The sequence below is a fragment of the Mycetomoellerius zeteki genome, unplaced genomic scaffold, assembly GCF_001594055.1.
Source record: "Mycetomoellerius zeteki isolate Tzet28-1 unplaced genomic scaffold, Tzet1.0 scaffold8, whole genome shotgun sequence".
NCBI lineage: Eukaryota > Metazoa > Arthropoda > Insecta > Hymenoptera > Formicidae > Mycetomoellerius > Mycetomoellerius zeteki.
This window is the reverse complement of record NW_017257830.1, coordinates 124,237-142,037: the sequence shown is the minus strand read 5'-3', so window position 1 is coordinate 142,037 and position 17,801 is coordinate 124,237. Positions and strand designations below refer to the sequence as shown.

The 17,801-nt window shown below is 35.7% G+C and overlaps 1 protein-coding gene across 1 annotated transcript in view; it reads left to right on the top strand.

Annotated features, from left to right (window-relative positions):
• The first annotated feature begins 376 nt into the window (after positions 1 to 376).
• Positions 377 to 17,801, top strand: part of LOC108729832 (uncharacterized) — an 18,692-nt gene continuing 1,267 nt past the window's right edge. The window contains exons 1-2 of the mRNA XM_018459159.1: positions 377 to 893; positions 17,566 to 17,771. Coding sequence (XP_018314661.1) covers positions 17,567 to 17,771 — 205 coding nt within the window. The 5' untranslated portion in view covers positions 377 to 893; position 17,566. The remainder of the gene's footprint in view (positions 894 to 17,565; positions 17,772 to 17,801) is intronic.

Below are 17,801 nucleotides of genomic sequence, written 5' to 3'. Positions count from 1 at the left end.
ATTGAAAAGCTGCCGTCTTTACGTCATCCTCCGTTCAAATGTACGAATTGTCGCGAAACATCTGATCGGTATATTTCCGGCTAGATCATCTATCATCGTTTTATTATTGTGATTTTGTGAAGAAAGAAAGATCTTACGATCGATCGTTCAGAACTGTAAGTTTTTTCGTTACGAATATCCGCGATCTTGCGCTTTACGATGACATACTAAACCGCCGCCACCGCAAATGACTTGACTTGCGCATATCGAGTATTTTCGCCGGAGTTAAAGGCCCCTGTGGATTTCCGTGGCTTCCGACCACTTTCGACAAGCTTCTCTGAGCTCGCCGCCACCCGTGCACTCTGCTTTCTGCAGAGCGTGGAGTCCGTCGTCCGAGTCTGCGCCATGCCTCGCAGAGGCGTGTCCTCCAGCTCGTGCACGTTCGTATTTAGTACAACATAGAAGAAACAGCCTTTAGCAGCCTTTAGCCCTTTACTCGTCCACGGTCTTTCGCGGCGGAAAGGCGGGTGCGCGTGAAAATTCATTTTGAGGAAGGGAGAAACGTAAAGAAAGGAAAGGAAGAAACGAGAGGGTAGCGGTAGCTGACTAGCTGCTGCGACGGATTCGTCGTCGTCGCCGCCGTCGCCGCCGTCGTCGATCTGGCGACTTTAAGGGAAGAGCGCAGTTTCCAGTAGATAGAGGATGTAACGATTTCCGCGAGGTCTTCTCGTGAGGAAAGGAAGAGGAAAGAAGAGGCGAGCAGCTCGCAGCGATCGGTGGCGATTTTCTAAATCGAGGGGGAGGGGCGCTTCGTCATCGGGAGGGAAGTTCATGGCGTGAGGTGTTATCGGTGCGCAAACGGACTCGCCCGTTTTCTTCGCGGAGAAGAGCTGAAGCTCATCGACAGTCTACAGGTAACTGCTTTTCACTGCTTTTGTTCGGCTCGCAAGAGGATACTTGTTTGTCGTCCGCAATTGGCTCTCGGCGAAGTCTTTCTTTTTTTTCCCCTTTATTTTCGTTATTCGGTTCCATTCGAAACACGCAGCGCGCACGAACGTGAGACTCGTCCTTTCTTCACGACCGACGAGATAGAAAAAGTGGTGCGTATACTTTTGCGCATTTCGACATAACACCACTAAAGGCCATGGCACACACCTTCCGTAACAGTAACGTAAGATATACCTTAAGAATCGGCCAATTAAAATTAAGAGTTTAATAGAATTCTCGACTGTGATCGACTGATTCTTACGGTACGTCTTATGGTTACTGTTACGGAAGATGTGTGCTATGGTCTTAATACCCGCGCCGCCGAGGGTACACGAGTACGTCGGGTACGCGATCTCGTTCGAAAACATACAGAAGACTCGCGCGCGCAGTCTGAATTGTACATACGTGACGGCCAAGCTTTCGCGTCGCATTCATCGCGAAATTCTATTTCCAAGAGACGTAGATCGCGAACGGGCGTGACAGTTTGCATGCGGTGCCCGGGTGCCCCCACAGTCGCGGTATTTTGAGTCTCCATATTTTCAACGGTACTTCCACGTAATTTCCTTTCGCGATGGGATCTCCTCCTTTCTTTCCATCCACGATCCCAATATCTACCGTTCGTTCATCGTTCGAGTAGGCTCATCCACGCAAATTTGCGCCAATTTGCGCCCGTCCAGCAGATCCCTAATCGTCAATATCGTCATTAGCGCCGCCCCGGGTTGAGCCCGCCGAGCAATATAATTAAGCAAGTTTTTTTTTTGCTGAACTTTTGCACCAGTTCATCTTTCTTCCTCTTCTTTCCTCCTGGAGAGAAAAGGAAGAAAGATGAACTGGTGCAAAAATTCAGCCAAAAAGAATAGGCCTATAATAGCAACAGCAGCAGCAACAGCAGCGGCTCGCATAAGTTTATCATCGATCGCGCGCGAACGGCCACATACCGTTTCGCCCGGCGTTGTTTACACGTAGATGTGTTCGCGTCTGGCAACAGGTTACCTAGCTATGCAACATATCAAAAACAATCTGATGACCGACTTTACGCGTAACACGAGGCGGGATCGTTTGGAAAATCGATCGATGCGGCGCCATCGGATAATTAATAATTGACTGTGTTTAGCATTCAGCAGAGAAAACAGCTTTGCGGCAATGTAGCTGTTGTAAGATTCATAAATATGATTGGTTTGTATATTTAGATCCAATGAAGAACTAAAAGAGCAAGAACACCAGTCATATTAAAGACTCTGATAACAGTTGCAAAGCTACTTTTTCTGCTGAACACAGTCAATGGCTGCGTTCAACAGAAAACAGTTTTGCAACTGTTGTAAGATTCTTGAATACGATTGGTTCTTACTTTTTTTTGGTTCCTTACGGATCTAAATATATAAACCATTCATATTGAAGAATTTTACAACAGCTGCAAAGCTGCTTTCTCTGCTGAACGCAGCCAATATGATTGATCGTGCCCTTAGTTTCTCACTGGACCTAAATGTATAAAGCAATCAAATTGAAGCCTGTTCTACAATGTGCTCTTTATTTCCTGTTTCTTGCTTTTTACCTTTTGTTTTTTCCCCCTTTGCAATCGTTTTATCGACAATTGTATTTTTTGCTACGTGTTTTCTGTTTCTGCCGAAGTTCGTTAACTTTTATCTCGGGCGACATAAAACAAAAAACCGGATAAGAAGTAAAAAGATAAGATGTAAAAAAAGCAAAAACAGGAAACAAAAAGCACATTGTAGTATTCTACAATGTGCTTTTTGTTTCCTAGTTCATAGGCTTAAAGAATGTTATAACAGTTCCAAAAAGTTGTTGTCTCTGCTGAATGCAGCCATTGGGTGCATTCAGAACGACAACCGCTCATTGAATGCTCAGTGAGTTCTTTCATTTGATTGGTCTATATTTTAGGATCTAATGGAATATGCCAATCAGATGTAAGAGCTCAGTGAGCGGTTGTCTGTTCTGAATGCACCCACTGATTGTCGACAGACGTATATACTTATACATTCATAATCGTATACCCAAATTCATTGCACGTTCGCGCCGCAAATTTCGGTCGCGTTTATTTTGTATCGTTATTGAGATTCGTATCGTTAACACATCTTTTTCGTTAGAGGAAGGAGAGGATTGGTCTTCTCAGGGAATGGAAAGTTAGGAAGCGTCTATATTGGACACAATCGTATGCCGTAATCTGTAAAAATTGATCAATCACCTTCGAGTATTCCCTTTTTACAATCGAATGAAAGGGGAATATTCGACTGTGATTAGACGATTTTTACAGATTACGGCATACGATTACGGTCAATATAAACACTTCCTTATTTTTTAAAAGTACACTGAAAAAAATGTTCGTAAAATTACATGTAAAATTACATGATTATGCTGGGTTGGAAAAAAAACCCAGCATAATCATGTAATTTTACACAAATATTTTTTTCAGTGTAACAAGTTACTCGAGTAGAAAAAGTAATAAATTACTAGTTACCGATTTTTAAAAGTAACTCGTTACAGTTACCGTTGCTTGAGAAAGTAACTTTTCGTTACTTTTTTAAAATCGACGACCACCAATCACAGCGGACGTGTGCCTAGAGGCTTTCTAATCTCAAGAGTTATGAGTGGCTTGTGTCCAATCGAACCGTGTCCATCGTATGCAAAGTAACGATAAAAGTAACTATAAAATTCGTTACCGTTACCAATAAAATATATGTAACTATACATTACCAAAAGTTACAGTTACCAAAAAAGTAACTTGTAACTGTAACTTCGTTACTTACAAGTAACGAGTTACTTTTATTCCCTGGGTCTTTTAGGCAAACAGTCTGTTTTTTAATAGCTAAGAAAAATAACCTCGGACGGGTTGAAAGCTTCTCAATGAGTACACGACGCTCTGGCACCTTCTTTGTGCAAACGTAAACACGGATCGGTCGATGACTGCGAAATAGGCGCTATCGAATTAAAAAACACATTTCATCTCGCGGGACCGTGACACAATGGCTATGTTCCAAAATTAACTGTCGATACTGAAAATCTATAGTGCACGTAACGTAAACTGTAGATTTTCAGCGCTGACAGTAAATTTGGAACACAGCCAATAATATAATATATCGGATCACGGTTGCTACCTTTGGGTGAGTTTTTTATTCATGGATTGATCAATCGCATGAAGTGCAAATGTATCAAAGAGTTCTTTTATTCATCGATTAAATACATTAATTTTATTTACAGCGCTGAAATCATCGCATATCCATCAGATCCATCGACTAATTTAGTCGATGGACCGATGAAGTTTCTGATTAAACATGGTGCGGGTATATTTCTTAAAATATTAATTATGATTATTGGTTAATATTGTATTTTATGGGCATTATAATATGGAAACAATATTATAATTTAATAAAAAAAATGTTCAAAGATGAATCTTCTTCTGATTCTTCATTTTCAATGACCAACAACAATGATAATGATATGGATTTATTATTAATTAAACATAAACGTGTTAAGCATATAAAAATTGATAATTCCTTTTCAAGAATAGTGCCTTTATACTCAGATATAGACTTTAAAGCACATTTTCGATTATCTAGAATTTCAATTGAGGTATGTACCAAGTACAGTGATTATAATTGCAAAAAATATGTAATATGTAAATAATATGTAAAAATGTACAGCTTTGACAAAAAATATGAGGTATCTTAATAATTATTGTTTAATTGACACATTAAATTGAGAGAATTCAATTTTGTCATTATTTTCATTAAACCGTTCTTTAAAGTAGACCATCAAGCATCCATCGGAGACGTCATGTTGTTAATCGTCCGATGAAAATGTGGTGGATTTATGCTGAATTAAAAAACTCACCCCCTTCCTGCCAGAGATTCCACTATTATCTTGCCGGAGGTCGACTGCCTATCAAAATTGTATACAGAATGTCCCGTAAATTTTGATAAAACGTTTATATGTAGATAGAGCGGACTAAACTGACTCGAAAAGTCTACCATTTTGCAATTTTCGGAACAGTTAACGAGATATTAATTTCTAAACATTGAATAAGCTGGTAAAATCGACGCATAAAGCAACTTTAAAATATCTTTCAGAGTTCTTTATGAAATATCTTAAAGATTTTTTTTAAAGAACTTTTTAAAGATATTCTAAAGTTGTTTTACGCGTCGATTTTAGACATTTTGCTCATCGAGTAACTAAAAAAAAAATGGCGAAAATTGCAAAAAGTAGGGGACTTTTTATTCAGTTTAGTCCGCTCTACCTACATATGAGTTCTTTATCAAAACTTATCGGACATCCTGCATTGTATAAATCTTGATGACTTTCTTTTTTTAAAGAATGCATTACAAGATACAATTTTGATAGGCAATCGATCTCCGACAAAATCATGGGGTCTTCGACAAGAAAATGGCAACTATGCACCGGATTGTATCCTGCGAATTTGCGTCATGTTCGAAAATCGCCTGTGTCATATTCGCGGAAAGCGTAATCCATTTTGGCAAGATTTGCTGGCTCATGAATCACAATTGCGCGTCTTGTGGATGTAAACGAAACAAAACGAGAAAGAATAATCGTGCCGCGTGTCGATCGCTGTCACTGCCACGTCTCACGCGCACATATGTTTGCATTATAAATTCGGTGTCGACATGTTTCACCGCGAGAACCAAGCTCCGCGTTTGGCGATGAGCCAGACGACAATGACAATAACGGGATGAGAATGGGTGTCGCCATAATTTCACGAAATGATAATCCTGTGGGCCGTTCATATCGAGTGTAATGCAACGAACTCGAGTTGTGAACAATTATGTATACCTTTAAATTCTTTACGATGTTTTAAAGATATTCATTAACATCAGTATTGTTAAATATTACTTGTCAATTTACGATATTATGTACTTCAGCTTTAATTTAGAACTGTGTTTCAAGTCCGACAAATAATCGTAATTTGTTTCAATTGAAAATTACGAGATTCATGCAAAAAATATATATGTATTAAAACACCAAAAAACTCGCTTTAGATATAATCTTCTTTGCTTATTTTGTGTTGAATTCTCTCTTTTTTTCTTTTTTTAAATCTTTGTTTTGTATATATACTTCACATTTTGTTCATTTTATTACTTCTGTAAGGAACAATTATGTAGTAAATCTGTATATTTTAGCGCTTGAGAGGATCCTCATCCTAGAGCGCTCAATAAATAACGATCTGCAGGGTGTCCCATTTTAATGTCCCACCCCAAATAACTTTTATTTTTGATCTTAGAAAAAAATATTTCAGACAAAAGTTGTATGGCTTTGAGGGGGACATAAGGTGGAGTCATTAGTTTGACCTTGAATAATTGCTTGAAGGTCACGTGAAGATCACCTTCAATTTCTTAAATGGAAACCCTTATTTTTCATTGGATATTCTTATAGCTTACCTCAAGAGCTTTCCAAAACACTACAATAAAATATTTTTTCATCAAGTACTTTTTTAATTATGATGCTCGAAAGTTACAGTACCTCCGACATTTAGTATTATCCAAGGTGTCCGACCGACAGCTAAAACCTCTTAAATGTTGTTTAGGATCATGAACTGGATAACATTTATTAAAATCAAAGCCATTGGAAGTACATCTTATTTTCATTTTTATGTTAAAATGAATTTAGTGTAAAAATGAAAATAAGAGGAACCTCCAATGGCCTTGATCTTAACAAATGTTATCTAGTTCATGGTCCTAAACAACATTTAAGAGGTTTTAACATTTAAGAGGTCGGACACCTTGGATAATGCTAAATGTCGGAGGTACTGTAACTTTCGAGCATCATAACTAAAAATGTACTTGATGAAAAAATATTTTATTGTAGTGTTTTGGAAAGCTCTTGAGATAAGCTACAAGAATATCCAACGAAAAATAGGAGTTTTTTAAGAATTTGAAGGTGATCTTCACGTGACTTTCAAGCAATTCAAGGTCAAACTAATGACACCACCTTATGTCACCCTCAAAACCATACAACTTTTGTCTGAAACATTTTTTTCTAAGATCAAAAATAAAAAAGTTATTTGGAGTGAGACATTAAAATGGGACACCCTATATACTATCTATTTATCTCTGTGTCTCTCTCTTTTTCTCTCTCTCTTTCTTTCTGTACGTCTTTCTATTGAGAGGATTCCGGAATTGCAACGGGAAGAAGTGAAATCGTGAAATACTAGACTTTTTGAATAAAATGGATGTTAATGGATTAATGAACGCGACGCGAAAGTACGTAATTGGAATGCTGGGGAGTGTTAGTCACGTCACGAAGCATTTCTACGGACGGTATATGCTCGGGGGTGAAGGTCTCCGGGGATCGGAAAAGTGTCGCCTTTCTATTAATGCAATATTACGGTTTCATTCGTGTTGATTCGCGTGTCCGCGAATCAGCTACTTATGCGGAGCATCTCGCTTCTACAAAACATTCCATAATAATTTCAAGCAGGGCGTTAATAATTTGCTACTCGACTGATGCGTCAACTAGTCCACCCGTTTACTTTTCTCTCAATTTTACGTCGATATATCTGCTAGCACTTTGCGCGACTCTCGTTACTTCGTTTACATATCCTGCCTCTCTTGCAGAATGACAAATATACTTTTCCCCTTGTATTTTCCCTCTCTCCTCCTCCACCTTTTTTGTTTTTCTTTCTTTCTGCATCGTGAACGTCCATTTTTTTCCATCGTCTTTTTCCGTCTCGTGCTGTAAAAAAAAAAGAAAGAAAAAGGGAAACCAGTCGATTCGTCACAAGAGAGACGAGTTGTGCGAGAAATTAACTTCGTCTTAATTTTCATCTTTTTTCTGAAGGGTGATGGTAGTAGTAGTAGTGATGATGGTGTGCGAGGCATGTTTCTCGTGGCGTGGGCATTGTCGCAGCACACATACGTGGCTCATACAGTGTACATAGTGTATGTACACCGCCACTATTTCACATCCTCGTGTGTACTTCGCGTTTGCGTTCTGCGAGGGGTATGGGAGATGGTTTTATTGATCGTGGAGCAGGAAACGCTTTCGCGGCGCCGCGCATTGTGATCGTAAAACGAAGGAGCATCCACGGAGTCAGCCTTGAGATTTTTCTCGAGATACAAAGGGAATATTCGCGAGTTCTCGCGAATCGATCCTCGCTCCCGATCATCGATCATTGATATCGATCCTCTCGGTGGCATTTTTAATAATAGACACTGCGCTTAAATTGTCGGACGTACAGTGAATTCCCATGCGATCGAAGTGGAAGAGAGAAGACAAAGAGATTTGTATTTCGCTGACAGTGAATGACTGTCTTATAAAGTGACGCGAAATAACGCGAGGGTTTCTCGGCTGTACGACGAGAAAATCTGCTTTTATCCTAGCGACTCCTTCCCGCACTGTATCCTTGCAAAATCGGATATCGTATCAAAAGGCACGAAGGAGCATTGCATCGTCCTACAAAGAGTATCTGATTACTTACTGCACGACATGCCCGATAAACATGTTTCATTACGCGTATAAATAAAACACGGTAAAAAATGATTAGTTAAATCCACTCGAATTGAAGTAAACCAACTCAATCTCAGCGCTAAATATGGCATAACTGCCAGGTTGCGCTAAGAAACATTTTAACCTTTAATTTAATTTTCCTTGTGTTTAATTAACATTGAATTTAGTTCTGTAAAATATTTATTAAGTTAACTGAACTATTATTTGTAGTGCACGAACGTAATTGTATCGTCAATTAAAATAATTTTATGAGCACAATGAAATAAATCTGCAGTAAAATAGATTAACTTTAATATTTGACTGAACTATTCTATACAAAATAACAAGAACTCAATAAATTGATGATAGTAGAGGAGAAGGTAAGATGTCAATTATCCAGGCAAATTAAGAAACAACAATGTACTTGTTATCTGAATTATCTGCAGAAACATACAAACGAAGAAGCGATATAAGTCATGCTATGATATAAAAGACTCGAATAGGATAATACATCAAAATGTTAATTATCTGGGCAAATTAAGGAACTATCCCTATAAGCGCATAATATTATTTAATATGAAGTAATATTTTAGGCATATTCTTAGAATATTAAATGTAACATTTTAATAATATTTTACTAAAATTATGTAATATTACATGATATTCTCGAAATGGAAGGTTATATGTCCACTTCTGATAATATTAATGATTATTAAAAGTAACATTTATTTAATCTTACAGTAATATGGTATAAACATTAAAAAGTATTATAACAGCACATTTACTTTGATTTGTAAAATTGTTACATCTGTTCAGTATAAGTATACGTTTAAAAACTGAAAATGATTTTGGCGCGCAGTTGTAGAATTGAATATGTACTTAAAATCACGTCGAAACGTTTTTTTTAGCACAAGATGCAGCATGATAAGAACTGCATAATAGACTGATAAGAACTTTTCGTTACTGGATTGTGAATTTAAATTGCACAAAATTAAAAATAATTAATATTTATAAATATTTTAATAATATTTCAGGAATATTAAGATATAATACCTAAGGTATCATATAAGTGGACATATAACCTCTATAGAATATTCTCGTAATATTAAAAAAATATTTATGGTATTCTCGAAATATTATAATATTTTAATTTTTTTAATAATATCTATATAATATTTTAGGAACATTTTGCGCTTATATGGTTATAACACATTTTTACTTTCAAGTATTTTGAAACATTTCTGAGGTACATTTTAGTATTTAATTACACTTATTTCCTGATTTTTCTTAAACTTGAGCGTTTTATTACATGAATATATGTAGTTTTGAGTGTGTTATTTGCTATTTAATATTTTATTTGACTGTATATATTTTAAGTTATGCAAATTTAAACAATAGCATGGTATTTTGCTAATGTGGCCCTCTATGAGAATTGATTACTCACAACCATTTTTTTGAGGTTTTCATATCAAAATAATTATTTGATATGTTTGATTATAGCTCTACTGTTAATCTATAGTTTATATTACGTGTACTATTTTTAGTAATGACATTTTTAGTACTGAGCAGCTTATATGCAGAAGTTATGTGAATGTATATACATTCATTTGCATACATTTTAAAATGTTTTACTTTTTTGTTAATTTTGTAACCAAATGCTGTTTTCTAAACAAAACTAATATTTTAAGAAAGGCTATATCACTACCCATTTTTTCTTCGAGTCATTATGCATTGTTGCCACATTTTTATTAATAGTATCGTAAGTAATAAATATTTCGTAATTTTGAGACCAGAATCGATTCAACAACATTTTAACGAATGTAATTGTCAAGTTTTAAACTTAAATATTGATTATTAACAAAATTATTGTGTAAAATGTAACTGGGGTGCTATAATACCATCTTCTCCTCTAACAATTTCGGAGTAAACTCGACTTTGTCTTCGAGTGAAGTAAATTTAACAATTTATCTAATAGGACAATTTATTAAATTTATTTCATCCCGTTACTTTATAAAGTAATTTAATCAATCATTAAAACTTTCTATTATATAGATCTATTGATCAGTAGTTGCTCTGAAAAAAATGATTGTCGCCATGATGTGGTAAGAAGTGCATGAAAATGATTTAAATCATAGATATTTATATCTAACACTAGATCGCTGACTCTCCTATATAGTGTGCATAAAAATTGATTCCAAAACCTATGTATTACATAACGTGACGTAGGAATAAAACAATCACGTGGTCACATAATGTGTAATGGCCGCGATAGGGCCATATCAGCAACATGTTTGCGTGATGTACGCATGATATTCGTGCTTTTACGTTAAAAGTCACAATGTCGATATTTTGCCACATGAAAAGTTGTCATAGTTTAAGTGGAAAAAATCCGGAGATAATATTTCGTAGGTAAGTTACAATCAATACGGTGTCGATGTAACATGTACATGGACTTACATGCGCATGCGTTGACTAGTAATGTTCCTACGTCACGGGCATGCACCATGAGTGCTTAGTATATACTTTTCGGAATCATGTATTAAAGCCAAGTCAGCGATCTAGTGTTAAATATAAATATTTATGTTTAAACATCCCCGTTTTATACAGAATGGATGTCGAATCTCTCTTACGAATACATGCGTCATCTGTTGATAGCTCCGCAAAACGCTCCCTCGCTTTAAATCAAACTGAAATACCATCAATGACTTATTGAGTTTCTGTTACTTTCAAGGTTGGCAAAGATTAATGTTTTTTTTTTTTTAAATAATTATGTTTCTTCCTAAATATGTTTTTAATGCTTCAAATATGCTTTAAACAGTATTATAAAAAAATATGTTTAAAACATACCTGTATTAGAAACATCAATTAAGCACGTTTTAAATTGTTTAAAACATGTTTTTTACCAACTCTGGTTACTTTTATATCCTGTTACTTTTACGTTACATTTACTTTCATTTACTACCAATAATAGTTTAGTCAACTTTGTAAATATGTTCATTATTATATTATTCCATCATTGAATTACCTAAATGATCAGTTTGGTGTACTTTTCCATACGATTGATTTGATCTTCTATGTAGATGCAGAATTATTAGTATACGCAGTTCAAATCACTCTTCTCGTAGTTGAATGAATCTCTAATATTAGTACACTTAACTTTAACTACAGATCGGTTAACCTTTGACTTTGACTAAATTTTAGAGTACATTGTACTACGTCGAAGTTATTTATGTGATTCATTGATTATTATTATTCTTTTTTACTTGATTCGAGTTCACCTAACTCAAATTGCGCATAAAATTAAAAATAATTAATATTTATAAGTATTTTAATATTTCAGGAATATTAAGACTTATATATGTAATACCTAGGGTATTATATAAGTGGACATATAACCTCTATAGAATATTCCCGTAATAAAAAAATATTTATGATATCCTCGAAATATTATAATAACATTATTTTAATTTTTTTTAATAATATCCATATAACATTCTAAGAACATTTTGCGCTTATAGGGAAGAAAGGCTCAATGGGCTGTGAATATTCCATGAGCGAATTAGATACCCATAGATTCTTGTTGTATTTGTGAGGTACAGTATTTATATTTATTTAACAACCAACTTCTTAGGTATTCGTAGTAAAATGTTATATTTATTCAGATTAAACTACCTTCAGACTCTTTGCAGCCAATGAACCAAATTGTGTAGTATATGAAGATACTCTTAATTACTCTTCTAAATATCAGCTCTCTCTTCTCTAAATAAAATCATACATGCGTACATTATGTTTTTCCCATTCCCTTTGTTTTTAATATGTATACATGTTCTAATAAGTATGGCTTACACAATAATACTCTCAAACTCTATATGTTCACTATACTCTACATATTCATTTTATTCATTTAGCTAGATTTATGTTGGCCGCGTCTTTACTTATGTGAGTAGAAATAAAATACGGTTGCGCCATTGGTTCCACCATATTCTTGCAACGTCGCCATCAACCAATCCCGTCGCGGTTTCAGTTCGCGTATCTCTTACTTGAGGATCTCTAAACAGTTATTAATCAATAGCGCATGAAATACACACTTCCTAAAAAAAATAAGATCATCAAAGTGTCCTTGAGTGGTCTTCAAAAAAAATGAATTGAAAATAATGAGAAATCATTCACTTATTTTTATGACACAAAATCATTACAATAATGAAATTCTGTGAAAAAATGTTTGAAACACAAAGTTTTTGTACATCACGTACATGATATAAATGAAATCTCTTCACACGACGGGCAATGTAATGTGAAACAAAATTCAACAAGATTCTTAAAATCTGGTGATTGATTCTCTAAATATCCGGATTCGTACCAGTGTATTTCAATAAATTATAGAACGGCGAAGAGAAGAATTAGTTATGTATTAATGATTGCAGCTTGATCATATTGTTTCTCAAGTGGAGATTGATATCATAATCATTCAGCAGCACTAGACCTGAAAATCTCGCGAAGTTCTTTCAACATCGAAAGTCATATACGTTCAACGGCTGTATTTGACTCGACGTGCCTTTTGGAATCACACGATGAACAAATTTTTTATCCTCGGAAGAAAACACGGCAAACCTTCTGGTATCTTTGAAGATAATACCTGTGGAAGCCTAAAAAGTTATAATACAATGGTTAATTAAATTCAAAATTTAAATACTAATCGGGCTCTCGAAATTAAAAAACAATGATATAATATACGGATAATGAGATCGTTAATACAGCGCGAGAATTGGTGCGCAATTTATACAATAGTCTAATAATATTCACATAATATATACATTATACATATAATTCACATACATGTTGAATTCACATTGAATTATTTAAGCATTAAAGATCCAGTTTCGACCGTTTTAGGCATTTAATTTCTAGTATTTTACGGATATTATCTTCAAAGATACCAGAAGGTTTGCGAGTTATCACCGTGTTTCTATCCATTGCTCGGTCTCCGAAACACTTTTCCAACCAATCATAACTGCGTCTTCTACATTTTTTTCTGTCTTACCCTACATCATGACTACGTCTCGTTACATCTCGTTCTCTGCCATACTCTGGTAAAAAAAGTTGATGGAAAACGATAGAAAAAAGTCCTATCGTCTTGAATATGGAATCTGATTCGAAATGTTTCAGACAAAGTTTATTTGTTTTTCCCCGTAGAATCCAAATATGTGACATTTTACAGGGGGTCCCATTTGAAACTTTAAAGTTACCCCCCTCTTCAAATTTTTGGGCTTTTACATTTACATTGAGATTTTTCGTTGTAACTTATTTCCTACTAATTTAATAAATTCATCTACATTAAATCCGTTATAATTCCTAGCGCGTAAAATTCTCTATATTTATTCTCAGAATTACTTGCATTCAATTTTTAGCCACGCATGTGTCTTATTTTAGGCTCATGAGTTACTTGCACACGTAATTTATTATTAGCAAAAACTAGTCTATAATTGTTTGACTATTCTTCGTAATTCTCGTCGGCCTATCTACATACTATTTCATTTCTTAGCTCAACATTATCGATTGCAACTTCTTTGTATAGAACGAATCTTCTATCATAAAATCTATATTAAGATCACCTAATACTATATATTTTTCTATTATTAATTCTTCTACTATATCCTCCATAAATGTAATAAAATCATCGTGTGATGCACTCGGTAAATGATACACTACCATTATCACACCTTTGTGCAATTTCTCTTTTACTTCTATCGCAATATACCAACAGTTCGATACTAATTTTCTCGTCAATATTATATCATACTTAATATCGTCCCATACATAAAGAGCTACTCCTCCTGTACTCCTGCTTTCGGCATCATCTAATTGTAAGCATGCTATAACCTGATACATTTACTTCACTATCTTTAATTTCAGCTATTAACCTGATCTCCGACAATGCTATGATCGCAGGATTAATTTTCTTCATAATCTGATGCTGTATCTCGTCCTTATGCGCTATCAAACTTTGTGCATTCGTATATAATATTAGCTCCGCTTCCTTCTGTGATTGCTATTTAGAATTCTCCCAGCCGGCTCTCTTCTTCTCCTCTTGCAATGCCCTCTTAAATGTTGGACATTCCGTATTAAGGGCATCATGTTCATCATTTATCTTCAGGTTGTATATCCGATTTTTAAACATACAATTAACACATCTTTTTTTAGTTTCTGTACATTCCATCGCTTTATGATTTCTTGCACATTTATGGCATGTTTCATTCCGTGTACAATTTTTCGCTATATGGTAATAACTCCAGCATTTGAAACATCTCTTAATATTAATATGGTTAAATACAGGACATTTTTTTCACCCTACATTTAGTTTCTTTTTCTCAATAACAAATCACGTGTTTCTTCATCCGTTTCAATTATCACAGAACCTTCATTTCTTACTCTTCTATCTTGATTATTATCATTCTCTTCTCTTTAATTATTCTTTTCACTATTCTCATATGAAATCCCTCCTTTTCTGCATCAATTTTGTTTTGCCTTTTGATTGTAGCTGTTAGTTCATCATCATCCAATTTGTATTCTTCTTCACCAATATTGACGACTTTTATTTTAGGTTTTATTCGTGGAGATTCTGTAACTTCAAAATTTTCGCCCAGCTTGGCTTGCACCGTAGTCTTTAACTTTTCCAATTCTTTTTCGGTCTTGCAACCCATGATGATTGCTCCGTTGCTTTCTTTTTTCATTTTCGTTATTGCCATTTCCACTTGTTTTATGTCTATCTTTTCTTTTATCAATTTTTTGGTAACTTCACTTTCCTGCACTTTGGATTTGATAATTATTATATTTTCTTTCTTTTTATCTTTAACTATTTCACTATAGCTTCTTTGTACAACTTCTGTTGGTTCATGTCCTCCTTGTATAATTTTTCTCAAATCTTCTAGATCTTGCTTAAAATTTCTTATTTCCTCTCGAACTACTTCCATAATCATTAGTTTGATTTTCTTCTTATATATTACTTCATCTTTTATTTCGTTCACAGTTTTGACAATTCCAATCAATTTTTATGTCAATACTGAGCGAACTCGTAGATCCTGTGGATCCTAGCCTTTCTCTGCTGCTCCCTGCTTGCGGTGTCTTCTTCATATCTTCTTTATCACTGTCTATTAAAAATCTTTCAAAGGGGCCAGGGCATGCCACTAATTCCTGATTCTTATCATAAATCGTATGTTTAACCACACATCCAAGATGATAAAAAAGTTTAGCACAAGCCTCACAACCTGACGTTTTATTGTTTTCTTACATGCCGAGCATCGATATTCGGCATATTCATTGTCCATGATAGCTATCAATAATTATCGACGATTGTCAGCAATGACCGACGTGATACTATTAAAGACCATCAACCCTGAGCAAATTTTTGGCGCTATGAAAAAGGCCCCAAGGGCCCGAAAGTAATTGAAGAATGCTGACATTATCGAAAATTGCGATATAAATTTGCTATTATTAACATAAATATTTGGTTAATACATTATTAAGCTTATGATTTTTAACTATATAAATGTTCCATAAATAAATATGCATACTTGTAAAGCCATAATATCCTATATATTACGGAAAAATTACAATTTTTTCTCTGCGGTTATCATCTCTGTTGATAATCAAACTTTGACGATAACACTGAAATGTTATCATTAACACAATTTTACAGTAAAAATCGAGTATTATTGAGTTTTAAATGCATATACACCGATAAACATGTCCACAAAACTAATTAATCGTAAAATTACAATATTATCAGTTTTTTACTCTTAATCATTTCAATATTAACAAGGACGCGAACTCTCGTAAGGATGTCAGTCTTTAATAGTATCTCGTCGGTGGCAATAATCTCTGATGGACACATTAGCACACGTCAGCACTGGTGTCCACTTTTAATGTCTACCTAGATGAAAATTAATTACTCGAACGGAATTACTCCAGGAGCATAGCTCTACAATTTGAGTATCTTTTTATCACTTTTATTCACTATTTGATCACTTAAAAATTATTATTTTTGTGGAGCGATCTTTGTGACACGTCTACTTTCGAGAAAGAGAGGAGGGGGGAGAGAAAGGGGAGAGAGAGAGAAGAGCGCGCAATTATGAGTGTTCTATTCTGACAGAGCTATTTACTATTCAAGCTGCGTATTATTGGATATTTATATTACGTTTACACGGCTCAATTTACGCCAAAGTTATAACGTTGATATTATGAAATTGGTCAATCATAATTGTTCCTCTGAAAAATGGAATGACTGTAATTGGCCAGTTCCCTAACATTGATGTTATAACTTGGCATAAATCGATCCGCGTAAACGTAATCATTGAGGAACTTGCGATATGTATACAAATGGATTTGCGCTTTTTCTGATCAAATGAAAGCAATACGCAAAATAGCGAGAGAGAGCCAGTCGGTGGTCCTTAAATAAACGAGACACGCGTGCTGACGAGTGGAGATCCTTTTGCAGGTAACCGAGAATGCGCGCGCCGTCGTCGATCGCTTTGACACACGTGATTCCGTCGCAGTGCATCCTGTAAAACCCTGTAAATAGATCCTGTAGGCCTTTAGATGAATTTAGAAGTAGCCAATTAGTCAGTGTTGAGATGCAGACGAATTTGCTAGAATAAAATGAGGACTAATCGAAAGCTAAATGAGATTGCATAATAGAGGTAGTAGTATAATATCTTAAAATCATCAGCACGAGTTTTCCTTCAGCCCGTTTGCTGTCAGTAGTGATGTCGATTTATTAATTGTCATAATGTATACGCGATTGCGCTCATTCAATCGCTCAGCCACATTGCTCGTTTGCGAGCAGGCATGTAGACCACTTTATCGACACTTCGCGTGCTTCACAATAACGTAATTTTACGGTCGGAATAATTTGGCATTTCTTTCCTTCTGGCTTTTCGATTGATCGCGACATCGCGAGATCGAGTATATCACCACCGGCCGGGTGGCATGTGCTTGTCAATGACAACAAATTGTCAGAAAATAAAAAGAAACGATCTCGCGATGACAATGCGGCAACGGAGACAGGCTCGCGGGAGTAGAAATTCGCCGAAGGAAATTGACTAGCGGGATTGACTGAGCCAAAGGGTTGTCTTTCCGGTGTTGCAGGATGCACGCGGTTGGATTGCACTCGGCGCTGGCCATCAAGCGTCAGCGAATGCGCCGGGACGAGCAGCGTCGCGCGCGCGAGCGTCGTTATAGCGCGCAATCGGGCGAAAGTGGCCTGACATCGCCTAGGGCCTCGACAGGATCGCTGGACCACCACGGCAGGCATCACAAGGGCACGCATGGCGGGACGCGTGCGGCCGGCCAGGGTATGCTGGACACGAAGGTGGTAACTTCGA